The sequence below is a fragment of the Emericellopsis cladophorae genome (assembly GCF_022114955.1).
Source record: "Emericellopsis cladophorae strain MUM 19.33 chromosome Unknown NODE_126_length_20333_cov_110_545419, whole genome shotgun sequence".
Lineage (NCBI taxonomy): Eukaryota > Fungi > Ascomycota > Sordariomycetes > Hypocreales > Bionectriaceae > Emericellopsis > Emericellopsis cladophorae.
Genome location: NW_026251051.1, coordinates 1 through 20,282, shown reverse-complemented (window position 1 = coordinate 20,282; position 20,282 = coordinate 1). Strand labels below are relative to the sequence as shown.

General features: G+C 54.3%; 9 protein-coding genes across 9 annotated transcripts; 2 read left to right on the top strand and 7 right to left on the bottom strand.

Annotated features, from left to right (window-relative positions):
- Positions 1–816: 816 nt before the first annotated feature.
- Positions 817–1,455, bottom strand: J7T54_003691 (HHE domain containing protein; the record flags this gene model as incomplete). Its single annotated transcript, XM_051510568.1, has 2 exons — positions 817–1,167; positions 1,222–1,455. The coding sequence occupies 2 exons, from the start codon at positions 1,453–1,455 to the stop codon at positions 817–819; spliced, it is 585 nt and encodes a 194-aa protein (XP_051358552.1).
- A 918-nt stretch (positions 1,456–2,373) lies between these two features.
- Positions 2,374–3,336, bottom strand: J7T54_003690 (L-threo-3-deoxy-hexylosonate aldolase-like protein; the record flags this gene model as incomplete). Its single annotated transcript, XM_051510567.1, has 1 exon — positions 2,374–3,336. The coding sequence occupies one exon, from the start codon at positions 3,334–3,336 to the stop codon at positions 2,374–2,376; it is 963 nt and encodes a 320-aa protein (XP_051358551.1).
- Positions 3,337–5,156: 1,820 nt separating this feature from the next.
- On the top strand, positions 5,157–6,407 carry J7T54_003689 (scyllo-inositol 2-dehydrogenase-like protein; the record flags this gene model as incomplete). The annotated part of the gene is made up of 1 exon (XM_051510566.1): positions 5,157–6,407. One exon carries the CDS (start codon positions 5,157–5,159, stop codon positions 6,405–6,407), a length of 1,251 nt encoding a protein of 416 aa, XP_051358550.1.
- Positions 6,408–6,634: 227 nt separating this feature from the next.
- On the bottom strand, positions 6,635–7,316 carry J7T54_003688 (uncharacterized protein; the record flags this gene model as incomplete). The annotated part of the gene is made up of 2 exons (XM_051510564.1): positions 6,635–7,144; positions 7,191–7,316. 2 exons carry the CDS (start codon positions 7,314–7,316, stop codon positions 6,635–6,637), a joined length of 636 nt encoding a protein of 211 aa, XP_051358549.1.
- Positions 7,317–7,951: 635 nt separating this feature from the next.
- J7T54_003687 (tRNA A64-2'-O-ribosylphosphate transferase-like protein) lies at positions 7,952–9,356 on the top strand (the record flags this gene model as incomplete). The annotated part of the gene is made up of 2 exons (XM_051510563.1): positions 7,952–8,286; positions 8,336–9,356. 2 exons carry the CDS (start codon positions 7,952–7,954, stop codon positions 9,354–9,356), a joined length of 1,356 nt encoding a protein of 451 aa, XP_051358548.1.
- A 74-nt stretch (positions 9,357–9,430) lies between these two features.
- On the bottom strand, positions 9,431–10,229 carry J7T54_003686 (6-phosphogluconate phosphatase-like protein; the record flags this gene model as incomplete). The annotated part of the gene is made up of 2 exons (XM_051510562.1): positions 9,431–10,159; positions 10,221–10,229. The coding sequence occupies 2 exons, from the start codon at positions 10,227–10,229 to the stop codon at positions 9,431–9,433; spliced, it is 738 nt and encodes a 245-aa protein (XP_051358547.1).
- Positions 10,230–11,536: 1,307 nt separating this feature from the next.
- Positions 11,537–12,758, bottom strand: J7T54_003685 (uncharacterized protein; the record flags this gene model as incomplete). The annotated part of the gene is made up of 3 exons (XM_051510561.1): positions 11,537–11,830; positions 11,883–12,615; positions 12,679–12,758. 3 exons carry the CDS (start codon positions 12,756–12,758, stop codon positions 11,537–11,539), a joined length of 1,107 nt encoding a protein of 368 aa, XP_051358546.1.
- Positions 12,759–14,481: 1,723 nt separating this feature from the next.
- J7T54_003684 (ubiquitin interaction motif protein) lies at positions 14,482–17,501 on the bottom strand (the record flags this gene model as incomplete). The annotated part of the gene is made up of 6 exons (XM_051510560.1): positions 14,482–15,114; positions 15,160–15,425; positions 15,479–16,912; positions 16,967–17,048; positions 17,105–17,158; positions 17,457–17,501. 6 exons carry the CDS (start codon positions 17,499–17,501, stop codon positions 14,482–14,484), a joined length of 2,514 nt encoding a protein of 837 aa, XP_051358545.1.
- Positions 17,502–18,146: 645 nt separating this feature from the next.
- On the bottom strand, positions 18,147–18,918 carry J7T54_003683 (Ubiquitin-conjugating enzyme E2-34 kDa-like protein; the record flags this gene model as incomplete). Its single annotated transcript, XM_051510559.1, has 3 exons — positions 18,147–18,662; positions 18,721–18,804; positions 18,853–18,918. The coding sequence occupies 3 exons, from the start codon at positions 18,916–18,918 to the stop codon at positions 18,147–18,149; spliced, it is 666 nt and encodes a 221-aa protein (XP_051358544.1).
- Between the last annotated feature and the right edge of the window lie 1,364 nt (positions 18,919–20,282).

Genomic DNA, 20,282 nt, shown 5'->3' with positions numbered 1-20,282 from the left:
TTGCACACCCAGGTTGATCCCTCAAAGACCAAAAAAGAGAATCCTATGTCTCACGGTATACAATGGCCGTCGAGGGCAAAAGTGAAAGGTCACGGTGGGGATCGAACCCACAATCTTTTGATGTACAGTGAATCGTAGTCAAACGCCTTGCCATTGGGCCACGCGACCTCTGTTAAATGTTGGATGAAGATTTTTCATGATGTTGCGACATATAGGGCTGACGCGTGGGCTGTGTGGGGAGGATCCAGCTCGGCAGGGCTCTTCCGGGTATCTGCATCCTTTGCACCCTGGGTAGGACACTACACGGAAATGTTTTCCTCCCAAAGTTCGAATCGTATTTTGCATGAGAAGTTAGAAGATGATTTCTCTGTAAGCCCGACTCGGAGACTGGACTGAGTTTCTGGCCCGGTTCTTTCAGGGCTCGAGTCGATGCAGCTGTAGAACGTGGACCCGCAATTGCCTCTTCCGGAGTGTACGATGGTCGCCATTGGCTGCGCCGACATGTCGCATTCGTGCTGTGCATGCAACTCAACGAGCTGGTTTCTGCGAAATGGGAGCGTTGGCAAACCTGGGTGCTTGGGTGATGGGTGGCCCATAATCTCCCGATTGTACAGGCCATATCAGTCCCCTGTGGCGAGGCCTGCCATGGCCACACTATACATCACGCAGTGTGCCTCTTCACGGAGTGGCCAAAACACGAGATGCCCGATGAAGCCCATTAATCATTGATGGAACTCGTATACTCTGCTCAAATGAACTCCAAAATCACAGTGCTGTGACGCCCCCTATGTCATCCACATGTCGGAAGGTTGCTTGTCACTTGGTGGACGGGTTGGGGGAGACAGTCTGGTCGGGGAATTTCCTGAAAATGTCCGCGACGTGATCAAACGGCGCCGTCAAGAGTCCCATGACCGTCTCGAAGGGCGGGTGCTCGCCGGCGCTGGGGTGGCTCCGACTCGGGACAAACATCTTGGTCCGTCCAAAGCTCGTGGCCATCTTGGACGAGGCGTCCTGCTCGGCCTGCAGCGCCTCCTCAAGGGCGGGCATGTCTTGCTCCTCCTCTTCCTTCATGTGCTTGGACAGCGGCTCCCAGATCTCTTTGAGCATGGAAAGATACCGGGGATCCGTCGAGGACAGGTCCTGGAAGATCTTGAGCAGCTCCTTCACCTGCAGCGGGACATGTCAGCGTCGCCTCCTCTTCTATGGATTCAGAGGTCTTACCTGGTGATGCTCCTTGCGGTCGCTCTCGGCCATTTCCTTGCCCTTGGCACCTAGGAACTTTTCGAAAGCAGGGTAGACGACGAGCTCCTCCCCGACGGAGTGGCGGGCGAGCTCCCAGGTGCACTGGTTACCATAGCGCTGCTGGTGGTCATGGTTGGTGGTGTTGATAACTTGGTTGTAGTACTGCTCCAGCTCCCGGTGGTCCTTGGTGATGGCGGAAGAGATGGTAGACATGGCTGTGGTAGGCTTTTGAGAGGTGGCTAGTGCACGTAGGTGAAGCTTGGGCAGGGTGCTCAGTGGAGTTGTGATAGTGCGAAGAGCAGGCATGTTGTTGGGAAGAACAGGATGCCAAAGCGGGAGAGTCCCGAGTGCAGAGCGTTACTTATACGGCGATTTCAAGTAAGCACATGAAAAGCATTTTATTGAGCCTTCCGGTGAGTGCTGACATCAGTTGGCTCGGATGGGAGGCGTGTCTGTCATGATGAGCAAAGACATGAAGCCTGCCAGGCCTGGCCTCACATCACATCACCCAACAGCACAACCAGGCTCGCTAGATACCATGCAAGTGACCAAGGGACATCTCGTTCTGACCATAAACCAAGCTCTGATTGGTCGTCTCGATACAGAGACCGGAGGAATTCCTTCGTTGCCTCTCACCATGCAGCCCCTGACGATGGACGAATGACGACCCACTGATATCAGCGTTGCACCACTGCCTGGAGGGCATGGAACGGCCGGGGCAAACCCTCCTGACTGCCCGAGACTTTCATTTAATTATGCCGAATTGGGCGAATAGAGACTTTGAATTTCCTTGTGCCATCCTGTAGAATAAATAAATTGTAAACTGACACTTTGGTGAGGCGCAAAGATTCACCCAATCCGATCATACCGCACAATGTTAGACGTGCGACTGCCGTCATCGAAATGCGCCACCAGCTGATACTTCGCGATCCCGCCCACATCGATTTATTGTGATTCCGGGGAAAGAAGATCATCCACCTCCAGGTTCCCCGACTTCCGATATCGAGGTCACTATCCACATTCCGAGGATCTGCAGGGTCTTGTAGCAAGAGGGAGCCAACACCGACGACATTACATGCATAAACGAAGGCACAAACTTATCAAATGGGATTCAAGCCCAATGCTGCGCTCCTACAATGACTTCTCCACTTCCATCGCCTCGGCCGTTCCCTTCTCAATGGCAGCGAGCTGTGCCTTGTCGAGCCTCTTCAGAGGCGGCCGGGGATATCCTCCGTAGCCGTAATGTATCTGGATAGCCTGCTTGGTACCGGCAATGGCCGCCTTGGTCATTGGCCAGTCCCCTTTGCTCAGCACCTTCTGGAGGGCCTCTGCTTCGTCACGCTTGCCCTCGGCCCACAGATTCCACACGCGCACGCAGAGCTTGGGCAGCACGTTGGCGCCGCCGGCGATGATGCCGCTGCCGCCGCTGACCAGCGTCTGGACGGTGAAGTCGCACATGCCGCCAAAGGCCATGTACCCCGAGCCCTCGTTAAAGGGGGTCTTGGCCTTGGTGCCCTGCGCGACGCGCGTGAGCTTGCCCGTGTTGCCACAGGTGAACTTGGTGCCGACAATGTTGGGGTGCTCAGAGAGCTGGAGGAGGGTGTCGCTGTCGAGGTCGATGCCCGAGACGGCGCCGGGGTAGTTGTAGATGATGACGGGGAGGGGGCTCTTGTCGGCGACGGCGATGAAGTAGTTGAAGATGGCTTCGGCGTCCATCTGCGCCTTGTAGTACGAGGGCGGGAGGAGCATGGCGTAGTCGGCGCCCACCTTGTGCGCGGCCTGGCAGAGCTCAATGGTGCCGCGGACGCTGCCCTCGGTGGCGCCAAAGATGATGGGCATGGACGTGAAGCCAGCCTCGTCCAGCGCCTCGCGTGTCGCCTGGGTGATGGCCAATTTCTCCTCCCGCGTACAATGGACGGCCTCGCCATTGGAGCCCAAGGTGACGAGCCCGACGAGACCGCTCTTGGCCAGGCGCTCCGCGTGCTTCTTGATGGTGGGGATGTCGAGATCCTCCGTCTCGGGGTCGAAGAAGGTCATGGTGGGCGCGTAGATGCCACATGGCAGCGTGCGTGGTCCTGAGCCGTTGGAAGCCATGGTGAGGTTTTCGTGTGAGGACTGGAGAAGCTGATGAGGGCAAGGATTGGCAGGACGAGTATCAGCAGTAGGCGCGGGGATCGGGTGATTGACTTATAAAGAAAGTCATGGGGGGGACCACGCCCGTGGGGCTAGGCTATGGAGAACTCCAACATCTGGGACACCCGTCGGGTGAGCTCTCGTGCCTGTGGGGCTGACCAGCATTTGTCCGATATAGGCTGAGGAATCGAGGATGGAGGTACCGGTTCAGTGCATGTCCGATGGTAACCCTTTCTGGTCCACGGGGAGGTGGATGGTGTCGCGTGGCGTGTTAGCACCAATAAGGGCAGCTTGGAGTATATTAAGACGACATGTCTGCCCTCGTAACAGTCCGTCACTGGAGGATTTCGTGAGACTGAGGTGGCACGCGAGGCTCGATTAGTGAGCCAAAGCGAGGAGAGGCATGGCAGAGATGGAGGAGCGTGGGATGTGTCGGCACATCCGCTGTTGGCGCCCGAGGCGGCGTTGCCAGTCGCGAGAATAGAAAGAAAGTCGCATGTTCGCGGCCCTCGCCCTGGACGCGGGCAGAGATTGGGCAGGGGATCTGCGTCTGGGGGAGGGGCACCCATCACGAATGCACGTTTGCTCATCCGAGAGGCTCGGGTTTCGGGGGAGATGCAAGCCGAGCACACCAAAGCTGCGCAACCCTATGGTGACGATGGCTATGTTTCGCTCTACATGGCGAGTTTGTCCATGCAAGGCCGGGAATTCAAACCGAACTTCTGAATCTTCCAATCCAAGGTACGGGTCCGCCGGATTGGCGATCTGTTCTTCTACGCTGCGCAAACGATCAAAGTGCCACGGCCTGAAATTCTCCACCAATCAGGGGCCTGGAATTGATCGTGGTCAATTACGTACTTACGGGGCACAGAAATGAGGCTTGGTTGGGGGGAAAGAACGGCCGGCATTTCTGCGCAATGTTAGACATATCAGTTTGTTCAAGAAAAAAAAAAGAGGCCGATTCATAAGTAGATAGCGAGACAGAGCCCAAGATGCTTTCTTGTGACAAAGATACGCTAATCGGTCTTGAGGGCGCTCAATCACTGGACGGTACAGAGTACTCCGTCGAGTTGCTTCGATTCTGCTGCACTGCGGGGTCCAGTCGTCGATGTGGGGGACACTTTTAGAGGACATACGCCCCGTCTGGGGTCTCGCGGCGGATAAAGGCGTGGTCTGAAGTTCTAAATCCCGATACCTGCACGTCAACTGAAAAATAATGCAAGCGGTAAGTTGGTATGTAGGCCCATGCAAGTGAAGGCTGGGTCTCCAATGAAGGGGGTCCGGAGATAGTTGACGAATACTGCGTGGTAATCATCAAGGAAAGAGCGGCCAAGCAAGCAATGACGGCAATTCGTCGAGGCATTAGCAAATATACTGGAAGAATTCACCGTCGGCCAGCCTCATCATCGACACAGATATCTCCACAAGACCGTTTGAACTCCATCCACATTCAACCGCTGAGCTAGCCTCGCCGACGATGCCCTGAAAAGGTGGTACCTCCAAGGCTCCAATGCCACCTACTCGCCATGATGGCGGGGTGTACTTTTCCCTCCAATTGCTGCCCCTCCGCCACCCGAGCTCTCCAATTTCTCCGCTTCAAGGGCCCCTTCAAGAGTCGATGTCAAGCATGAGTTATTCTTGAGGCGCACACTACTCTCTTTTCTCCCTTCATCACTTCGCGCTCGAAAGCCTCATCTGTTACACTGCCACAGACCCGGTTCCTATCTGCGCACAGTACTCTCTGGACGTAACCTCACAAGCTAAGCTTGGAATTCGACAAGATGGCCCCTCCTAATGTGCTGATGGTCGGTACCGGCGAGTATACCACTGGTTTCGTCGGCACTGGCGCCTCTGCCTCAGACAAGAAGGTCGGTGTCGTCGGTCTCACCCTCTTTGACTTGCGCAGGCGCGGCAAGGTGGGCAACCTGAGCATGGCCGGTGTCAACGGCACAAAGTTCCCCGCGATCCGCGAGCATCTCAATAAGAACATCACACAGGCCTACAACGGCCTCGACACATCCTTCGACTCCTTCCCGGACAACCAAAGCCAAGACCCAGACGCCTACAAGGCCGCCATCGACAAGCTCCAGCCCGGCGACGCCATCACCGTCTTCACACCCGACCCAAGCCACTACCCCATCGCCCTCTACGCCATTGAGCGCGGCATCCACGTGCTCCTGACCAAGCCTGCCGTCAAGGAGCTCGAGCACCACCAGATCCTGATGCAAAAGGCCCGCGAGAAGGGCGTCCACGTTTTTGTCGAGCACCACAAGCGCTTCGACCCCGCCTACTCAGACGCCCGCTTCAGGGCCAAGAAGCTGGGCGACTTCAACTACTTCTACTCCTACATGTCGCAGCCCAAGTACCAGCTCGAGACCTTCAAGGCGTGGGCTGGCAGGGAGTCGGACATTTCATACTACCTCAACAGCCACCATGTCGATATTTGTGACTCCATGGTGTCGGACCGTGGCTACGTTCCCGTCAAGGTGTCCGGTTCGTCCTCCAAGGGCGTCGCCGTCGAACTGGGCTGCGTGGACGAGACAGAGGACACCATCTCGCTGCTCGTCACATGGGCCAAGAAGGACGCGCCCACCAAGCGCGCCGTCGGCGTATACACGGCCTCCTGGACCGCCCCCCAGCGCGCCGGCGTCCACACCAACCAGTACTTCCACTACCTGGCCGCCGACGGTGACATCCGCGTCGACCAGGCCCACCGCGGCTATGAGGTGGCCGACGACAGTGCCGGCCAGATCCAGTGGGTCAACCCCTTCTACATGCGCTACGCCCCCGACGAGGACGGCAACTTCCAGGGCCACACCGGCTACGGGTACGTGTCGATTGAAAAGTTCATTGACGGCTGCACCGCCATCAATGCGAAGAAGGCAAGTCTGGACGACCTGGACAACAAGGGCCTGCCCACGCTCAAGAACACGATTGCCACGACGGCCATTCTCGAGGCGGGGAGGAGGAGTATTGACGAGGGACGTGAGGTGGAGATTGTCATCGAAGGTGAATCTTGGAAGCTGAAGTAACCTTGGGCTGGCAGGAACTGGAATGTCTCGGCCGCTCTGTGGAACCTTTCGATAATGAGTATATGAACTATATTGATGTTGTCAAGGTACATGGGACCGTCGATTGGAATCCCAGCATGGTGATTCGGTTGAAATCTTGTCTCGCAGGCCCTTTGAAGGGTTCTCAACTACCCTTGCCCCTCGTAGCCGTGCAACAAATCACTTCAGGTTCGACCCCCCGTTGCTGTTCACAACGGCCCTGTCACATCCGTGTTCTTGATGAGATAATGACACGCCTGCGCCACCTCTTCTGGCCGCCCAGCCTTCTCCAACAGCGAAGTCTTTCTGTACTCGGCGCGTATGGCGTCGCGCTGCTCCTCCCAGAGCGCCGTCTCCGTAGCCCCTGGCGCGACGCAGTTCACCCGCAGCGGGGCCAGGTTCAGGGCAAGACTTCGAGCAATGACTTGCTGCGCCGTGGTGTAGCCCGCGTAGTGGATGACACCCGGTATGGGTCTTTCCGCCACAGGGCCCGAGGAGATGGTGATGGACGATGTGTAGCCGGCGCGGAGATTGGGCCTGGCTGCCATGTGCCCAATGTGGCCCAGCAGTTTGGTGCCTTGCTCTGTCACTGCGGATAACAGCTGCTCCAGGTTGGCCTCGGCCGCATGGCTACAGTAGTCCACTTTGTATCCGGCGGGCTGGTATTTGGCCTCGGGGACAGCTTCTTGGAGTCGTCTGAGAGCATCGTCGACCCTGTCCTGGTGGGATGAGGCAACGGTCACCTGCGCGTTCTCGGCCAGACACAATATGGCGACAAAAAAAGCCAATGCCAGGAGAGCCTCCCACGATGCGTGTTGGTGGATGAGTATTGCCAAACTGTTGGTTGGTCCGTCTTGTACGCTGGTTGATGGCCAGGACGAAAGGGATCATTTGTGATAACACTCCCTCTGCATCATCATGGGCAGAGCTCCATATTATTTGAAGATTACTCCTGCAAGTAGAAGAAACTATATATAAAGCCGAGTGTACATCAAAGAGCAAGTGGTCAATCGCTGACGGACTTGGGGCAACCATCAATGTAAACACTGAGCTGACCCCGATGCATCTCAGTGCTTCGCATGCAGCATTTTGTCTTGATACCGGAGACAAGGGAGCAGAGAAGATGCATATTGACTTGGATGAGCATCATTGAAGTTCGGAAGCTGAATGTTGGTGTTGCTGAAGAATGAATGCGTGCATGCTATCACTTACACAGGCATGGGGAGTCACAGACACCACGTCCGTCAAGTACTGGTCAACCCATGGTAGGGAACAAACCATGCCATCAATTATATAGAAAGATGCCCTTGACTAACCGTCGGATAATATAGACCAGATATGAAGTTGGCATATTTCCATAGAACAATGTCGTTGTTGCACGACGTGTTAGTGAAGCTGCTGTTCACTGCCCTAGGACGGACCCACCTTTTCAAAACTACACGTATGAGAGTGTGTCTATTCTCAGTTCTCGCCAATGATCAAAATCGACTCATGCCTCAGCACGACGTCGTCACCCAACATTCAAGATGCCGGAGCCCCAGTACAAGGACCTCATCTTCCCATCTCAAGCAGCGCAGCCATCGCTTTCATCATTGCTCACAAGCCTGCGCACGCGCAACCTCTCCATCCACAACCGCCTCACCTCCATCCGCACCGACTCATCCTTCATCCTCCACGTTGCGTCACTCTTCCCAGCGCGCCCGCTCATCGCCAATGAGAGATGTGGCAGTTGGTACATTCAACCAGAGCGCAAGGATGGGAGCGCCTACTTCAAGAGCACCGACGGCCACGAGCGCGCGTGGAAGTTTAGCACTAGGAGGTTGAATCTGCACCTGGTGGACACGTTTGAAAAGCACGATGGGTAAGCGACCTCCCACATACTCTAGTGAAACATTGTACTCATCGAAAAGTGCCATCATTGTCGACTCGACACGCCGTGGCAAGCGAATGCCCGATGCCCTGTCCACGACGATACCCATATGGTGCACCGTGATCAACCTCTTCCTCCTCCCAGACCACCCTCTTTCAGGCAACCTCTTCTTACCGCCAAGCCATTCCTTGAGCACACACGCGCAAATCACAGCCTTGATCCCCGAGTTTCTTGCCTCACTCAAAGCACTCAATCTGGCCACCATTCCTACGACTCTGACAAAACCTCTGCGCCCGTATTGGGTGACGCAAGACTCGCAAATTGAGGTACCTCAGAAAACAGTCTACAGTGATTATAGACCAGTCATCTGCTGCACGGCCAGTAGGCGCGTCGTTGGAGGAAGTGAAACCGACGAGGGCGGTTACATCCAGGGCGCGGCTGACGACACGGAGAACTGGGCCCACGGTCTTACGCCAGATATCTTTTGGAGCAACGTCGATGACTTACTGAAAACAGACGAGGATGACCTCCCGGACTTCATCCATACACTGATCGCACAGGACAAGTCGAAGAGGAAGGCCAATACGAATCTGGTCCGAGTCACGCACAGAATGTGTGTCTGCCCCTTGCCGTTGGAGCCAGACGCCTCAGCTTGCTGCGTCTGTTTGACAAGCGAGACGTCCAAACCAGAGAACTGGGTCAAGTCACCACGTCTCATCGAGGTCGGGCTTGGGAGTGGAAAGGCTGCTAGTCGCAACCTGAGACTTGCTCTACCGCACATATGTTCTTTTGCATCCAAAAGTTTTGACGCCGGGGCAGAGAAGGTCATCATTGCGTGTGAATCGGGCAGAGACCTGTCTATCGGCACGGCACTCGCACTTTCTTGCTACCTTTTCGCAGACGACGCAGGCACAGTTCGCAGCGCCGGCGACGAACCCACCTTTACAAAGACTTTCGTCAAGAGGCGACTGGGCACAATCATGACCGCCTACCCAGCTGGCAACCCAAGTAGGAGCACGTTGCAAGCTGTCAATAGCTTTCTCATGGATTGGCGAAGATGACAAAAGGCTCTCATTGCGTCGTTGATCTGTATAGATGTCTCGTATATTCCATTCCTTCCTCTCACAGCACACGTCTAAACCTCGCCGGCCTCGATCTTCTCCAGGATGCTAGGGAACTCCGACCAGTGGTACATGATGACCTTGGCACCGGCATTCTTGAGGACCTTGACCATCTCTTCCTTCTTGTCCTCCTCGTACGGGCCAACGTACCCGACAACCTTGATGCCCGCGCGGGTGGCACTGAGGGTGCCGCTCTTGCTGTCCTCAATCGCAACGGACTCCTCCGCCTTCTTGCCGAGCTTCTCCAGGGCAAACAGGTAGACGGCCGGGTCGGGCTTGCTGGTGGGCTTGGGCAGGGACGAGGCAGCGGAGAAGACGACCTCGCCCTGGAAGTACTTGTCCTGGCCGACCTTTTCGATCGAAGCGCGCACACGGCGGAGGGCCGACGAGGAGACGACGCTCATGGTGTACTTGCCCGTGTCGTTCAGGCGCTTGAGTTCGTCGTCGACACCCTCGCATGGGCGGAGCGAAGCCTTGAGCTTGGCGATGACGGCATCCTCCTCGGCCCGCACGTAGCTCTCGAGGTCAGCGGGGACGATCTCAATGCCATAGCGCTCTTGGAGCGACGTAAGCATGCCACGGAAGTTCTGTCCGACAAACTCCTGGATCAGAGTCTGGCCCGTGAAGCGCAGGTCCAGGTTGCGGTCTTTGCAGATCTCGTTGATAAGCTCAGCGCAGGCCTCGAAAGCAAGCTCCTCGGAGAGCACGAGGGTGTTGTCGCAATCGAACAAGAGGGTGGTGATCTATGATGGACCCCATTAGTACGATTGGGGGGGGGAATTCGCCCAGTCGTGAATCACTTACCTGAGGCATGATGGCGGCGGGTGTCTAAACCGTCTAACTAGATGTCTGACTGCAAAGGTGAGCGAGGGACAAGACGAAGGCGGCTGGGAAATGCAGACGGAGAGGAAGAGGGCGGAAAGTCTGGAGTGGACTACTGGATAGGGTAGGGATCCACTGGTGCTTTAAGTAGAAATCGGGACTGATGCTCAACACGTCACAGAATGGACTGGTTTACCTACTACTACGTACGTACGTGAGCACCCTTCTCTTGGGTTTTCGCGGTGCAGGGATCGGGATCAAACGAGTTAGCGAGTGGGTCGAGAGAACAGCTCAAGCGGCAGCTAATATCGGCCAATTCACCATGACACGAGCGAGAGCGAGAGCGTTAAAGTCCATGCCTGTCGAGGGGCGGGACGAGGGGAGCAAGGAAGAGGGGACCGGTCGAGGTGACCAACGGACGCACTGACTAGGCCGTCCGTGTCGATGTGAGAGAAAAACCCCTCAGACAAGCAAGCAGAGAGCAGCAGTACGAGGTCTCGTTTGCACACACCTGCGTTCGGGATACCGGGCAGTCGCATCTCGAGATCATCTAATGTAACCAAGCAGAGCGCGTCTCATTCCGATGACCTGTTATTAAAAGTGCCAACTTCTAGCGCTGTGAATGGGTTCGATGTTGATCAGCTTATAAAGTCGCCCACCGCCCCTCCTCCTCCTCGCGCGCTGACGGCTGCCCCTCTCTGTCGTCATTGATCGGCTGCACGCCAGGCTCACGCCAACATCGAATCGATGTCTTGTAATGGACTCGTGCAGGATAGCTTGTCGGACCATTTCCCTTGCAAGCCGATGCTTATGAGTGCTGCTCGCCGCTAGGTTAGATCTGGCGATGTGTGGACAATTTGACTCCTACCTAGGTAGACTGGTATCTAGAGCTTCCCCGCTATTGATCGCCAGGTACCACTTCGTCTGACAGTTCGATCTATGGATAACCAAGCACATTGGATACCTCTTCTCTACACGTGCTTTCGAATTAGTAGATTGTATCTTCCAGCTAACGATTCGCAAAATTTCTACCTGCACTTTGAATATGTAGTAATGAGAGGCTGTCAAAACGGCTGAGTTTCCTAATGCTCCACTGCAACAGCACCTGTGTATGTAAACAATCGCGTCGACGCTCATGGTCCTCAAACGCCGTAACACCTGTAGTAAGTCGTCACACCAAATTAAAATAAAAAACATGTGCCCACACCGCCGCCCGCTCGCACACAGAGACCTCTGCTTTTTCTCCTCCTTGGCCCGTTGTGCGGGTAGCACACCGGAAACTTCCTTCAGTTCACCCCTTACAAAATTTCGCGCAACTTTGCCTTCTGGTCAGCCGTCAGACTCGACGGGAATTGCACCTTGTAACGGAAGATCAGATCACCCCTCGTGTTGGGCTTCTTGGTGATGGGCATGCCGAGCCCTGGGTATCGCTCTTCGCTGCCGGGTTGTGTAGGTCCGGCCTTCTCAAGGTTGATGTTCTTTCCGTCAAGAGTCGTGACAGTGCGCTTCCACCCTGTCAGAGCCTCCTTTAGCCCCAGCGTGACTTGGAAGACTAGATCGTTGTCCTCGCGGCTGAACAAGGGGTGTGGTTTCTACAATGTCGTTAGCTCCAATTCCTCGCTTACTGTGAATGACTGGACTTACTTCTTCAATGACAAAATGCAGGTCCTGACGTCCACCCTCAATCTGGTCGCCAACTCCCTTGAACTTGATCTTGGAACCCTTCTTCAGGCCGGGCTTGATGGGCACCTCTAGAATTTGATCCTTGACAATCTGCCTCCCAGACGCGTCGAAGCGCTTCGCTTTGATCTTCATCTTCTTTGTCACGCCGTTGAATAAATCCTCGAGACTGATGGGCAGCGGTCGCTCCACGGAGAGCATCTCAGGTGTCTGTGGACGTTTGGAGGATGCTGTCCTCCTGGGCCCTCCGCGACCACCTCCCGCGCCGCCAAAGGGACTCCCGAACATGTCAAAGTCATCGTCGCCCATGCCAGCGCCTCCGCCAGGCCCTCCGCCCGAGCTGCGCATGAATTCGGCAAAGATGTCCTCAGGATTGGTGAAGCTGAAGCCACCTGGGCCACCACCGCCGCCGCCGCCTGTGCTGAAGTGAAATGTGCGACCACCGCCGCCAGGCATGCCTCCAAAGCCGCCTCCAGGATACCCGCCAAAGTCGGCACCGCCAAAGCCGGGCATACCACCTGCTTCCTCCGTTGGCGGTGCACCTCCACGGCTCATAAAGTCGAGGCCGTATTGGTCGTACATCTTGCGCTTCTCGGGGTCGGAAAGAATTTCAAAGGCTTGGGAGCATTCTTTGAACTTTTCGGCGGCGTCAGGGCTGTCCTTGTTCTTGTCGGGGTGCCATTTAAGAGCTGCTTTCCTGTACCAATGTGGTCAGCACATGCTGCAAGATAATTGACACTTGCGAAAATTCGGTCCTTACCTGTATGCCTTTTTGATCTCGTCTTGTGTAGCCTCTGGTTTGACACCGAGGGTGTTGTAGAGCTTAGTTTCCTGAACCATGACGTTTGGGCTGTGATCTAACGTCACGCCTTCGCTCGTCGGGTATCAATGGGTTTTGGTGTGTTTATTAACGTGCGCAGTTGAGTTTGGCTTGAGCTTGTGCAAAGAATCGTCGTGAAGTGATAGTGGGTTAATGTCGGGCGTATTGGATAAGTCAAGAAATCGCGAGCAAGAAAAAAGAAAGAGAGCCTTGGGATGACTTGGTGCTCAGACTCGATGGGCGCCCAGTCGTCAACAGGCAGTCCGTTTATGGGGTGTGAGCGGCCTAGCCCCACTGCTTTTGGGTGTAGCTGGAAGATTCCTCCAAGTGACGTATGCGCGGCGATGCGGTGAAGTCAGTCCCAAGACACTGCTTCGTGATCGCCACTTTATTGCCTAGTGTTTCCAATGTACTGGTGAGTGTTGGACTATACAAAAAGTGACGAGGGTTATAATGATCGTTCTCATTCTGTCAAGTAATGGTGCTCGTCGTGTTACTAGTAACAAGTGCAACACTAGACTTAGGGCAATGCGATAGAAGGTTTTATGGTCAGAAGGTCACTCAAATTTGGCTCGCATCAGTTCAAAAATCTGACTTTTTCAATGCTAGATATTAGAATCGGTCTTTGTCGTCCACAGCTTGAGGCATCAACAACCTCTTGGATATCTATTGTACAAATACGACTTATTTGGAGCTGCCCCGAGTGCTTGTCTTGGTAGAATATTCTGGAACCTTCGATGGGGGGCCCACCTTCTGGTCAACTCGTTGAACTCGAGTTCCAGCAATTGCAAATGGTTGGCTGCCAGTAATAAGAATGCCATACCGCAAAATGGCGCGTAACCCAGAACAACCACACACATTTCCCCGGATTCGTGGACGTCTGCTGTCAGGTTGCGGTACTGACAACATTTTATCTTAAGCGGCCAATGCTATGGACAGTGACCTAGCGTTGATATGTGCAGGGTAGCCCATTGACATGACCTGAAGCAAGGTTGGGTAGACGAGTCCGACGCGCAAACCCGAGCTCAAGCACAACTGCCAGGTCATATAGATTGATTTACTCGTTTGTCAGATGTTTCCCGTAGCCTTCTGTACGTGTATACACTGTGTGTGAGATAGACCTGAGGCTCCGAGTTCCGACTAGCTTGCCTGCCGATACCCGTACTTCTTGCGCTAATGCACGTACCGTACCGTACGTAACTACGGCTCCTTGGTCCGCATTTGGTGTAAGTACGTACTGGAGTACGACTATGGACGACATGAAAAGACGTAGTATGTATATCGAGTAAGTCAAGCCGGATCTGGAGTACGATGGTTCACTCTTCATACGCCCACTAAGCATCTCGGAGATGGCAAAAGGACAGACAGGGCTGAAGGCAGTGTTGAATTTGAAGTGAATATTCGTAGTTCGCACAAATGGCTTTATTGTAAAAGGATCCCAAGCTGGTGAGACTGGTGGGTGAGCAGGCGTGAGCGCGCTCACCTGGCCCCTGCCCACTACTTGGAGATAACGGGGCAGTGTTATTGAGAGACCGTACCTGGCACAGTATACACAGTGCCATTGCTGGCGCAGCGCGAATGAATGTCGAGGGATCATGGCTTTGTTAGGCTACCCGTACTGTAACTAAAATCAACGCTCGAGCCGTCCTCGCAAATCCCAGATCTACTAGAAATGCTGCTCGCTAGGCAGACCGAGGGGAACCCTCCGTTGCTGAATGCAGTGACTGAATCATTCCACGACCATCAAAGTAGGTCCATTCGCACCTGATCTTGCTGCCCTCCAGCCGGCGTCTTGTCCCCGTCAGTGCTGAGGAATTGAGTAACGGTCCCGGGTTGCTGCCTCTCCTGCATCTCGGGCGGCTTGGAGTTGGTCGACTGTATAGTCTTCTCATCGACGTGGATCTCTGTAACGGGTTCTTCCTCCGCTGGTTCGACGCCATCAATCACTGGCATTGTAAGCTCCATCGGCTGTGCTGACCCGGGTCTCTGGGGAAGCGGCGGTGATGCTTCATCGTCATGCGGCGAGCGCCGCTTCTGACTTGGCTCGTCCGCTTCTGAGTAGTCGCTGGCGAATGGATCGCGTTCGCTACCGCCTACTGAAGGTCGGTTGCTAGCCATCGAATCTATACTTTCCCTATGCTTGCGCTTGCTCGGTGACGTGGAGTCAAACATCGTAATCATATCACCTTGCCGCTCCATCGTTTCCTCCTGCTGCAATTCCTGGCGAAAGGCCTTGTTGTCGACTTTGATGAAGCGCCCAAGAGCCGCTGGCAACGCCTCTCTATGCTCCTTCGTGGTTTCGTCCGTCGAATATACGATCATCGGTTGCTTGGAGTCTGTCCAAACTCGACTGTGCATTTCGTCAAACGATAGTAACTGGATTGGTGAGTAATGATCAGCAAGGTGAGAAGGATGTCGTACCTCGGTCGTGACGGGATAGGGGTTGCTCCTAGCATCATGCGCTAGCCGCCACCACTGACTCTCCGTTGTTGGCTGAACATCGTCCAGCTCGATCAGGTCGCCATCTGCCTCTTTACGCAGGTACACAGCATCATCCGTGGCGATGCCTCGTAAGGTGTACTTCTTGCAGGTCATCGGTTTTGGTCGGCCTAGTTTGTTCGGTTCAGTCAAGAGACGCCCGAGGAACTTCTGCTTGGCCCGGATCCTCTCGAGCTCCAAATTGGCCGCTGCCACACTGTTAGTGACCACTCGAGATCCTTTTCCACTTCAGCTCACGCACCGGTCGTTTGGCTCCCATGATGCTCCACGGCAGATTTGCAATACTCAGCCGCCCTTGCCACTCTATCATGTAAGGTTGTCTCCTCAGCTGTAAGCTCGAACTCGGCTAGGCGATAGTCGGGATATCGATCAACTTCGTAGTCCGAGTTGGCGACAGTCCGAAAGCGCGCCCGTCCCTCAACATAATCTTTGTATGCTTGAAGCCGCCCCTCCGTCTTCTCGAGGTATTCTCTCTTTCGTACTCGGGTCCCCGCCACGGGGTCATGGAATGTCGGAAGGTTCATTCTCGCTTTCGATGCTTCCAGATAGCTCTTTCGTGCGCCTCGTAAGCCTTTCTGGATCTTTAGAGCCTCTTCAAAGCGGCTGTCAAGCCACCTCTCAGGGTAAAACTCTTCGGGAATCTGGACAATCCCTGCATTTGTATCAGAGTTGACCGAAATGGTGAACACGTCGGCCGTCTCGGCCAAAACAGACGTGACCCCACGCCGGTCGTTCTCATACAAATTCTCCCAGAGTATCGTATCGATGAGCTCATACAAAGTAGACAGGCTGAGGCTATCGTCTCTCACGTTCCTGGCCACCAGTGATGACCACTTAGACCTTCCCAGAACTTCTCCGTCAGGCAATCTCGACTCAATCGTCGAGCAAAACTTCTCCTTGATATCAGTGTCTTCATTGCCCCAGTTGAGGTAGGAATTGAAGCTCTCGGTAACTGAGTTAAACTCCCCGAAAACTGCAGATCCCAGATGCTCGGAAATTTTCTCACAGCTGGCATAGCTCCGCTCCGTGTCGTCCAGGAAGGCCATCAAGCGCTTCAATTCGAGTTCTATCTCGATGAAAGAAGGACTATCCACGTCACATTCTTTAAAATCTTCAACAGGACTCGAATTCTCCCATTGACCGTTCCACCATTGAGGGTAATGCGCGCAAGTCTGCGGCTCCTCGCCTTTCTTCAAGAGCAAGTTGCGCGCCGTGGGTATCGAGTGAAGAATCGTCAAGTACCCCCCAAGCACACCGCCTCGAATGAACGCGGGTGCTTCTGGCTGGCGCTTCCGCTGCGAGGCCGGGACCGCGTGATCCGACAACTGAACTAAACTCCAGGACTCTAAATCATAGTGAGGCCGGGTGGCTGGTCCGAATTGGGGTTGTGCCGTTCCGTCTGCGCCTAGAACACCGGCCTCTTGTTGGTCCTGGTAGTCCAGCTCAGGCAGCCCAGCCACGTCCCGGCGCGACGCCTCTATCGCCCGCTGTAGGTTGTCCTCTTCTTGCTGTGCGAGCGATGGCTGGACGCCTGCATTCTGGGCAGCGTAGTCTGTCAGGCCGTTCAATGGTGTGGTGTTGTTCGTGCGCGAGGGCGGTCGAGGAAATTGCTGAGCGCCTTCTTCTGAATTTCGGCGAGACGTGGGACCCTGATCGGGGCCTTGAATGTTATATGCTGCAAACTCTTAGCATATGTCGTCGGCATTGCACTTGAGGGTTGGATTCTCACCAAATTCTTGTCCGTTCTGTGAATCATCTCGATCGCCAGAGAATGCCGAATCATTCCATGCCGTTGTATATTTGCTCCGAAACTGCGCACCGTGTCAGTCGTTGTCGCGTTGTGTATGAACGCCAGAGGCCAGCTCACGGAACCCTCGCTCGTGAAGTAGTCGTCCACTACCCTCTCGACACTGCCAAGGCTCTAATTGTTGTCAGCAAACTGGCCTTTTACAAACTCGAAGGATATGTCGCACTATCAGAGCATTGGATACGAGCGTCCTATCGTTAATCGGATCGAGGGCTGTGATTCCGCACACCATGTGAATGGTTTCTTCATTGTCGGGCCTCTCCATACTTGGAGCAGCGCAATTTGTCCGGTCGAGTACCTGAAGCTGCCTGTGGGCAGAATGCGCGCTGGTCAAGGCAATAGTCCGAAGAATGCTGCAATTTCCGGGACCTAGATGCGATGATATTAGCTACATCTGAATGTCGCAGAGCACCTTGAAGATGGATTGGAGGTTGGTCTCGGAGATGATGCGCGGCATCCACCTGGAGTTTCAATGGAGGTGGCACTTCTGCCAAAAGGACGTGCCTTCCTCACTACTCCACAGCGATGACGGATTCACTGGGCAAGCGCGCGTGACATGGAAAGCCGTCCTACCAAATCCGAACCCCGACTGACTGAACGTTGCTAGAGCCCGATGTTTAACAAGTTACCTCAAATGCCGACACTTCACTTTAGTACGGCCATTCAGTCAACCAATACCAGGTCTAGGATGATGTGTTGTTTTCCTACTTCACCTTCACTACGGCCAAGGATAAGAGAGGCGTCCTTCGCGTACGCTAAAATTGGCTGATCCTGTCTAAGCTAGGTATCCTATCTTCCAAGCACCGAGACAGACCTCTAAATGAGTGAGTCCTCTATTGTAATGGGATCAAGTGCTCGAGGCGTCTCCTTATTGACCGCTCCCAATTGCGCACCCTGACTATTGCAAATCCCGTAGCTCCTCCATCCATGACGCCTGCAACCTCGCGCGGTGACTCGCAGGACAGGTGAGAGAGCCCGCAAAGTTGATAAATAAAATTGAGCATGCAAGACAGCCCAAAACGCAATTGTTCGCTATGCATCCCGTGGCCGGTATTCCCAAATCGTAATGTGGTAGTTAGTCTGCGCATGTGCCCATGCGTCGTCAACGACTCTTATCGTCGTCGTCATCATCATCATCATCCTCAAAGTCGTCCGCATCGCTGTCGCTGCCGCCAAATTCATCCTCTTCATCCGTCATATTCCAAAAGTCAGCATCGTCGTCGACGGACGCGACTGGTTTCGGCGCCAGCTCCTCTGCCGTAGGCATCCGCTCACCCGGAGGGACGCTCTTTCGAGATTCGGCGACAATTTGCTTCGCTCTCGCGTCATACTCTGCGCGTCGATCGCGGTAGAGGACGCCTGCATCGACGTTCGCGGGGGAGTTGATCTCGGGGTCGTCGAGTAGCAGGAGGACAGAGCGAAGGACCGACTCGACGCCGTGGAGAACGTTCCAGCGTTCGCTGGCCAGTTCGCCGGATGTAATGTCGTCGCCAGGCTTATGAAGAATCGAGATGCAGAGGTCGCCGTCGGCGTAGACGTTTGGGTGGGTGATGTTCTTTGTCAGGAAGCGGAAGGTCGGCGGCGCGTAGGGGTAGTCGTTTGGGAACTTCATTTCGGCCTGCAACGCATAGAGGTCAGCTGCGCCTCGTGTGCGAGACGTTGTGGTTTCGCCTCACCTTGAGGTAAGCGCCATGCCAGACGCTGTCGGGGTTGACCACCCAGAGGCCCAGCCTCCAACGCTGCATGTCCCTCTCGTCGGGCTGTGTCTGGTGAGCAGGGCTGTATTATGACCAGGCTGAATGACTTACGTAGATGAGCACCCATTTTTCTTTCTGCAGAGGGCCCAACTCTTGTGTCAATCGTTTCATCGCCATCTTGACGATCGTTGAGGGTAGTGGCCACTTGTGTCACGAGGTGGCGGACGGTGGGTGATGGCTTCGGGCGCGGGGCGAGGATACTCGGTGCTCAGGATGAACTCGAACGGGCGTGGCGGTTTTGGAGTCTAAGGACAAGAGAGCGGTGTTGTTCGGGGTCGCAAGATCGAAATCGGGATGGGAATGTAGACGGATGACGGAAGCGCGCAAGAGATGAAGGAGGGCGGCGGCGGTGTCGGACTTCAGTGAAGCGCCAAGCAGCCGCAGCCTGAGGCGGCAAAAGTGGAGCGCAGGGGTTTAAATACACGATTTCGCGGATCCGATCAAACAGCTGTCAATATGCGTTGACTATTGTTATTGATAGCTGGAGAGCTAATGTAGAGACTAAAAACTTAGTAGTGAAGCGTAGCTTCCTATGTACTACCATATTTGGTGATCCGTGGTGCTTGGTTCGAGTATGTCCGAGGCTCCGGTATGCTTGGAAAGAGCATATATTCGAGCTCCCCACGACTGGTTGGACATGGCTTAGTGAGGCTCAGTGCGAGCGTTTCCGAGCTAATTCGTGATTGGTTCACGAATAATTAGTGGGGTGTCTCGCGGTCTGTCAGAACAATCATTGCTGTTTGATGTACGGAGGACGCTCTCAAAAGTTTTTGGTTGCCAAGACGCTAGGAGATCAGGGATTAGCTACACCCATGGAACTTTTGCACTATATTAAGTGTAAATCTGCTAGGCCGACTTACCCCTTATTATCGAATACTATCGTGATTCATAAAATATAACTCCTTTTTCTTTTAAAGCCGACCGTAAAGATACTATATACCGATATTGCTATAAGGGCTATGATTATAAGCCTTAAGGCTTCGAATAAGAGCACTATCAAGGTAATAGCCCTTATAGGCGTTAGTAAGAGTATAATTAATACGATATTTGCCCGCGCTATAGCGCGAGGCTTTAAACCTACCGTCCGGCCGATTATCCTTATAGACGCCTTTCTTACCGATAACCCTCGTTCTAGCTATCTTTCTAAGTAGACCGCTACTAAAGAAAAGGTTATTAAGCTTATACGCCGCGATCGATATAGAAGAGAGAAAAGCTACGCTAATATCGCTAGCGATCTTAATTATTTCGGTATCGAGATATCGGCTATAACGATCTAGCGAATACTCCGTAGGGCTAGCTTCTAGAAGACTAAGCCTACGAGTGTAACACCGTGGCCGAAGAAAGTCAGTGGTGCAGCCACAAGGAATCACGGAGGCCTCGGATGCTATGGCGTACCGCTATGTCAGTATTAATAATACGTACCCGATTTATTAGTATTATACCTAACCTCCGGATCTTCCGAGCGCTTTAGGTATAATATA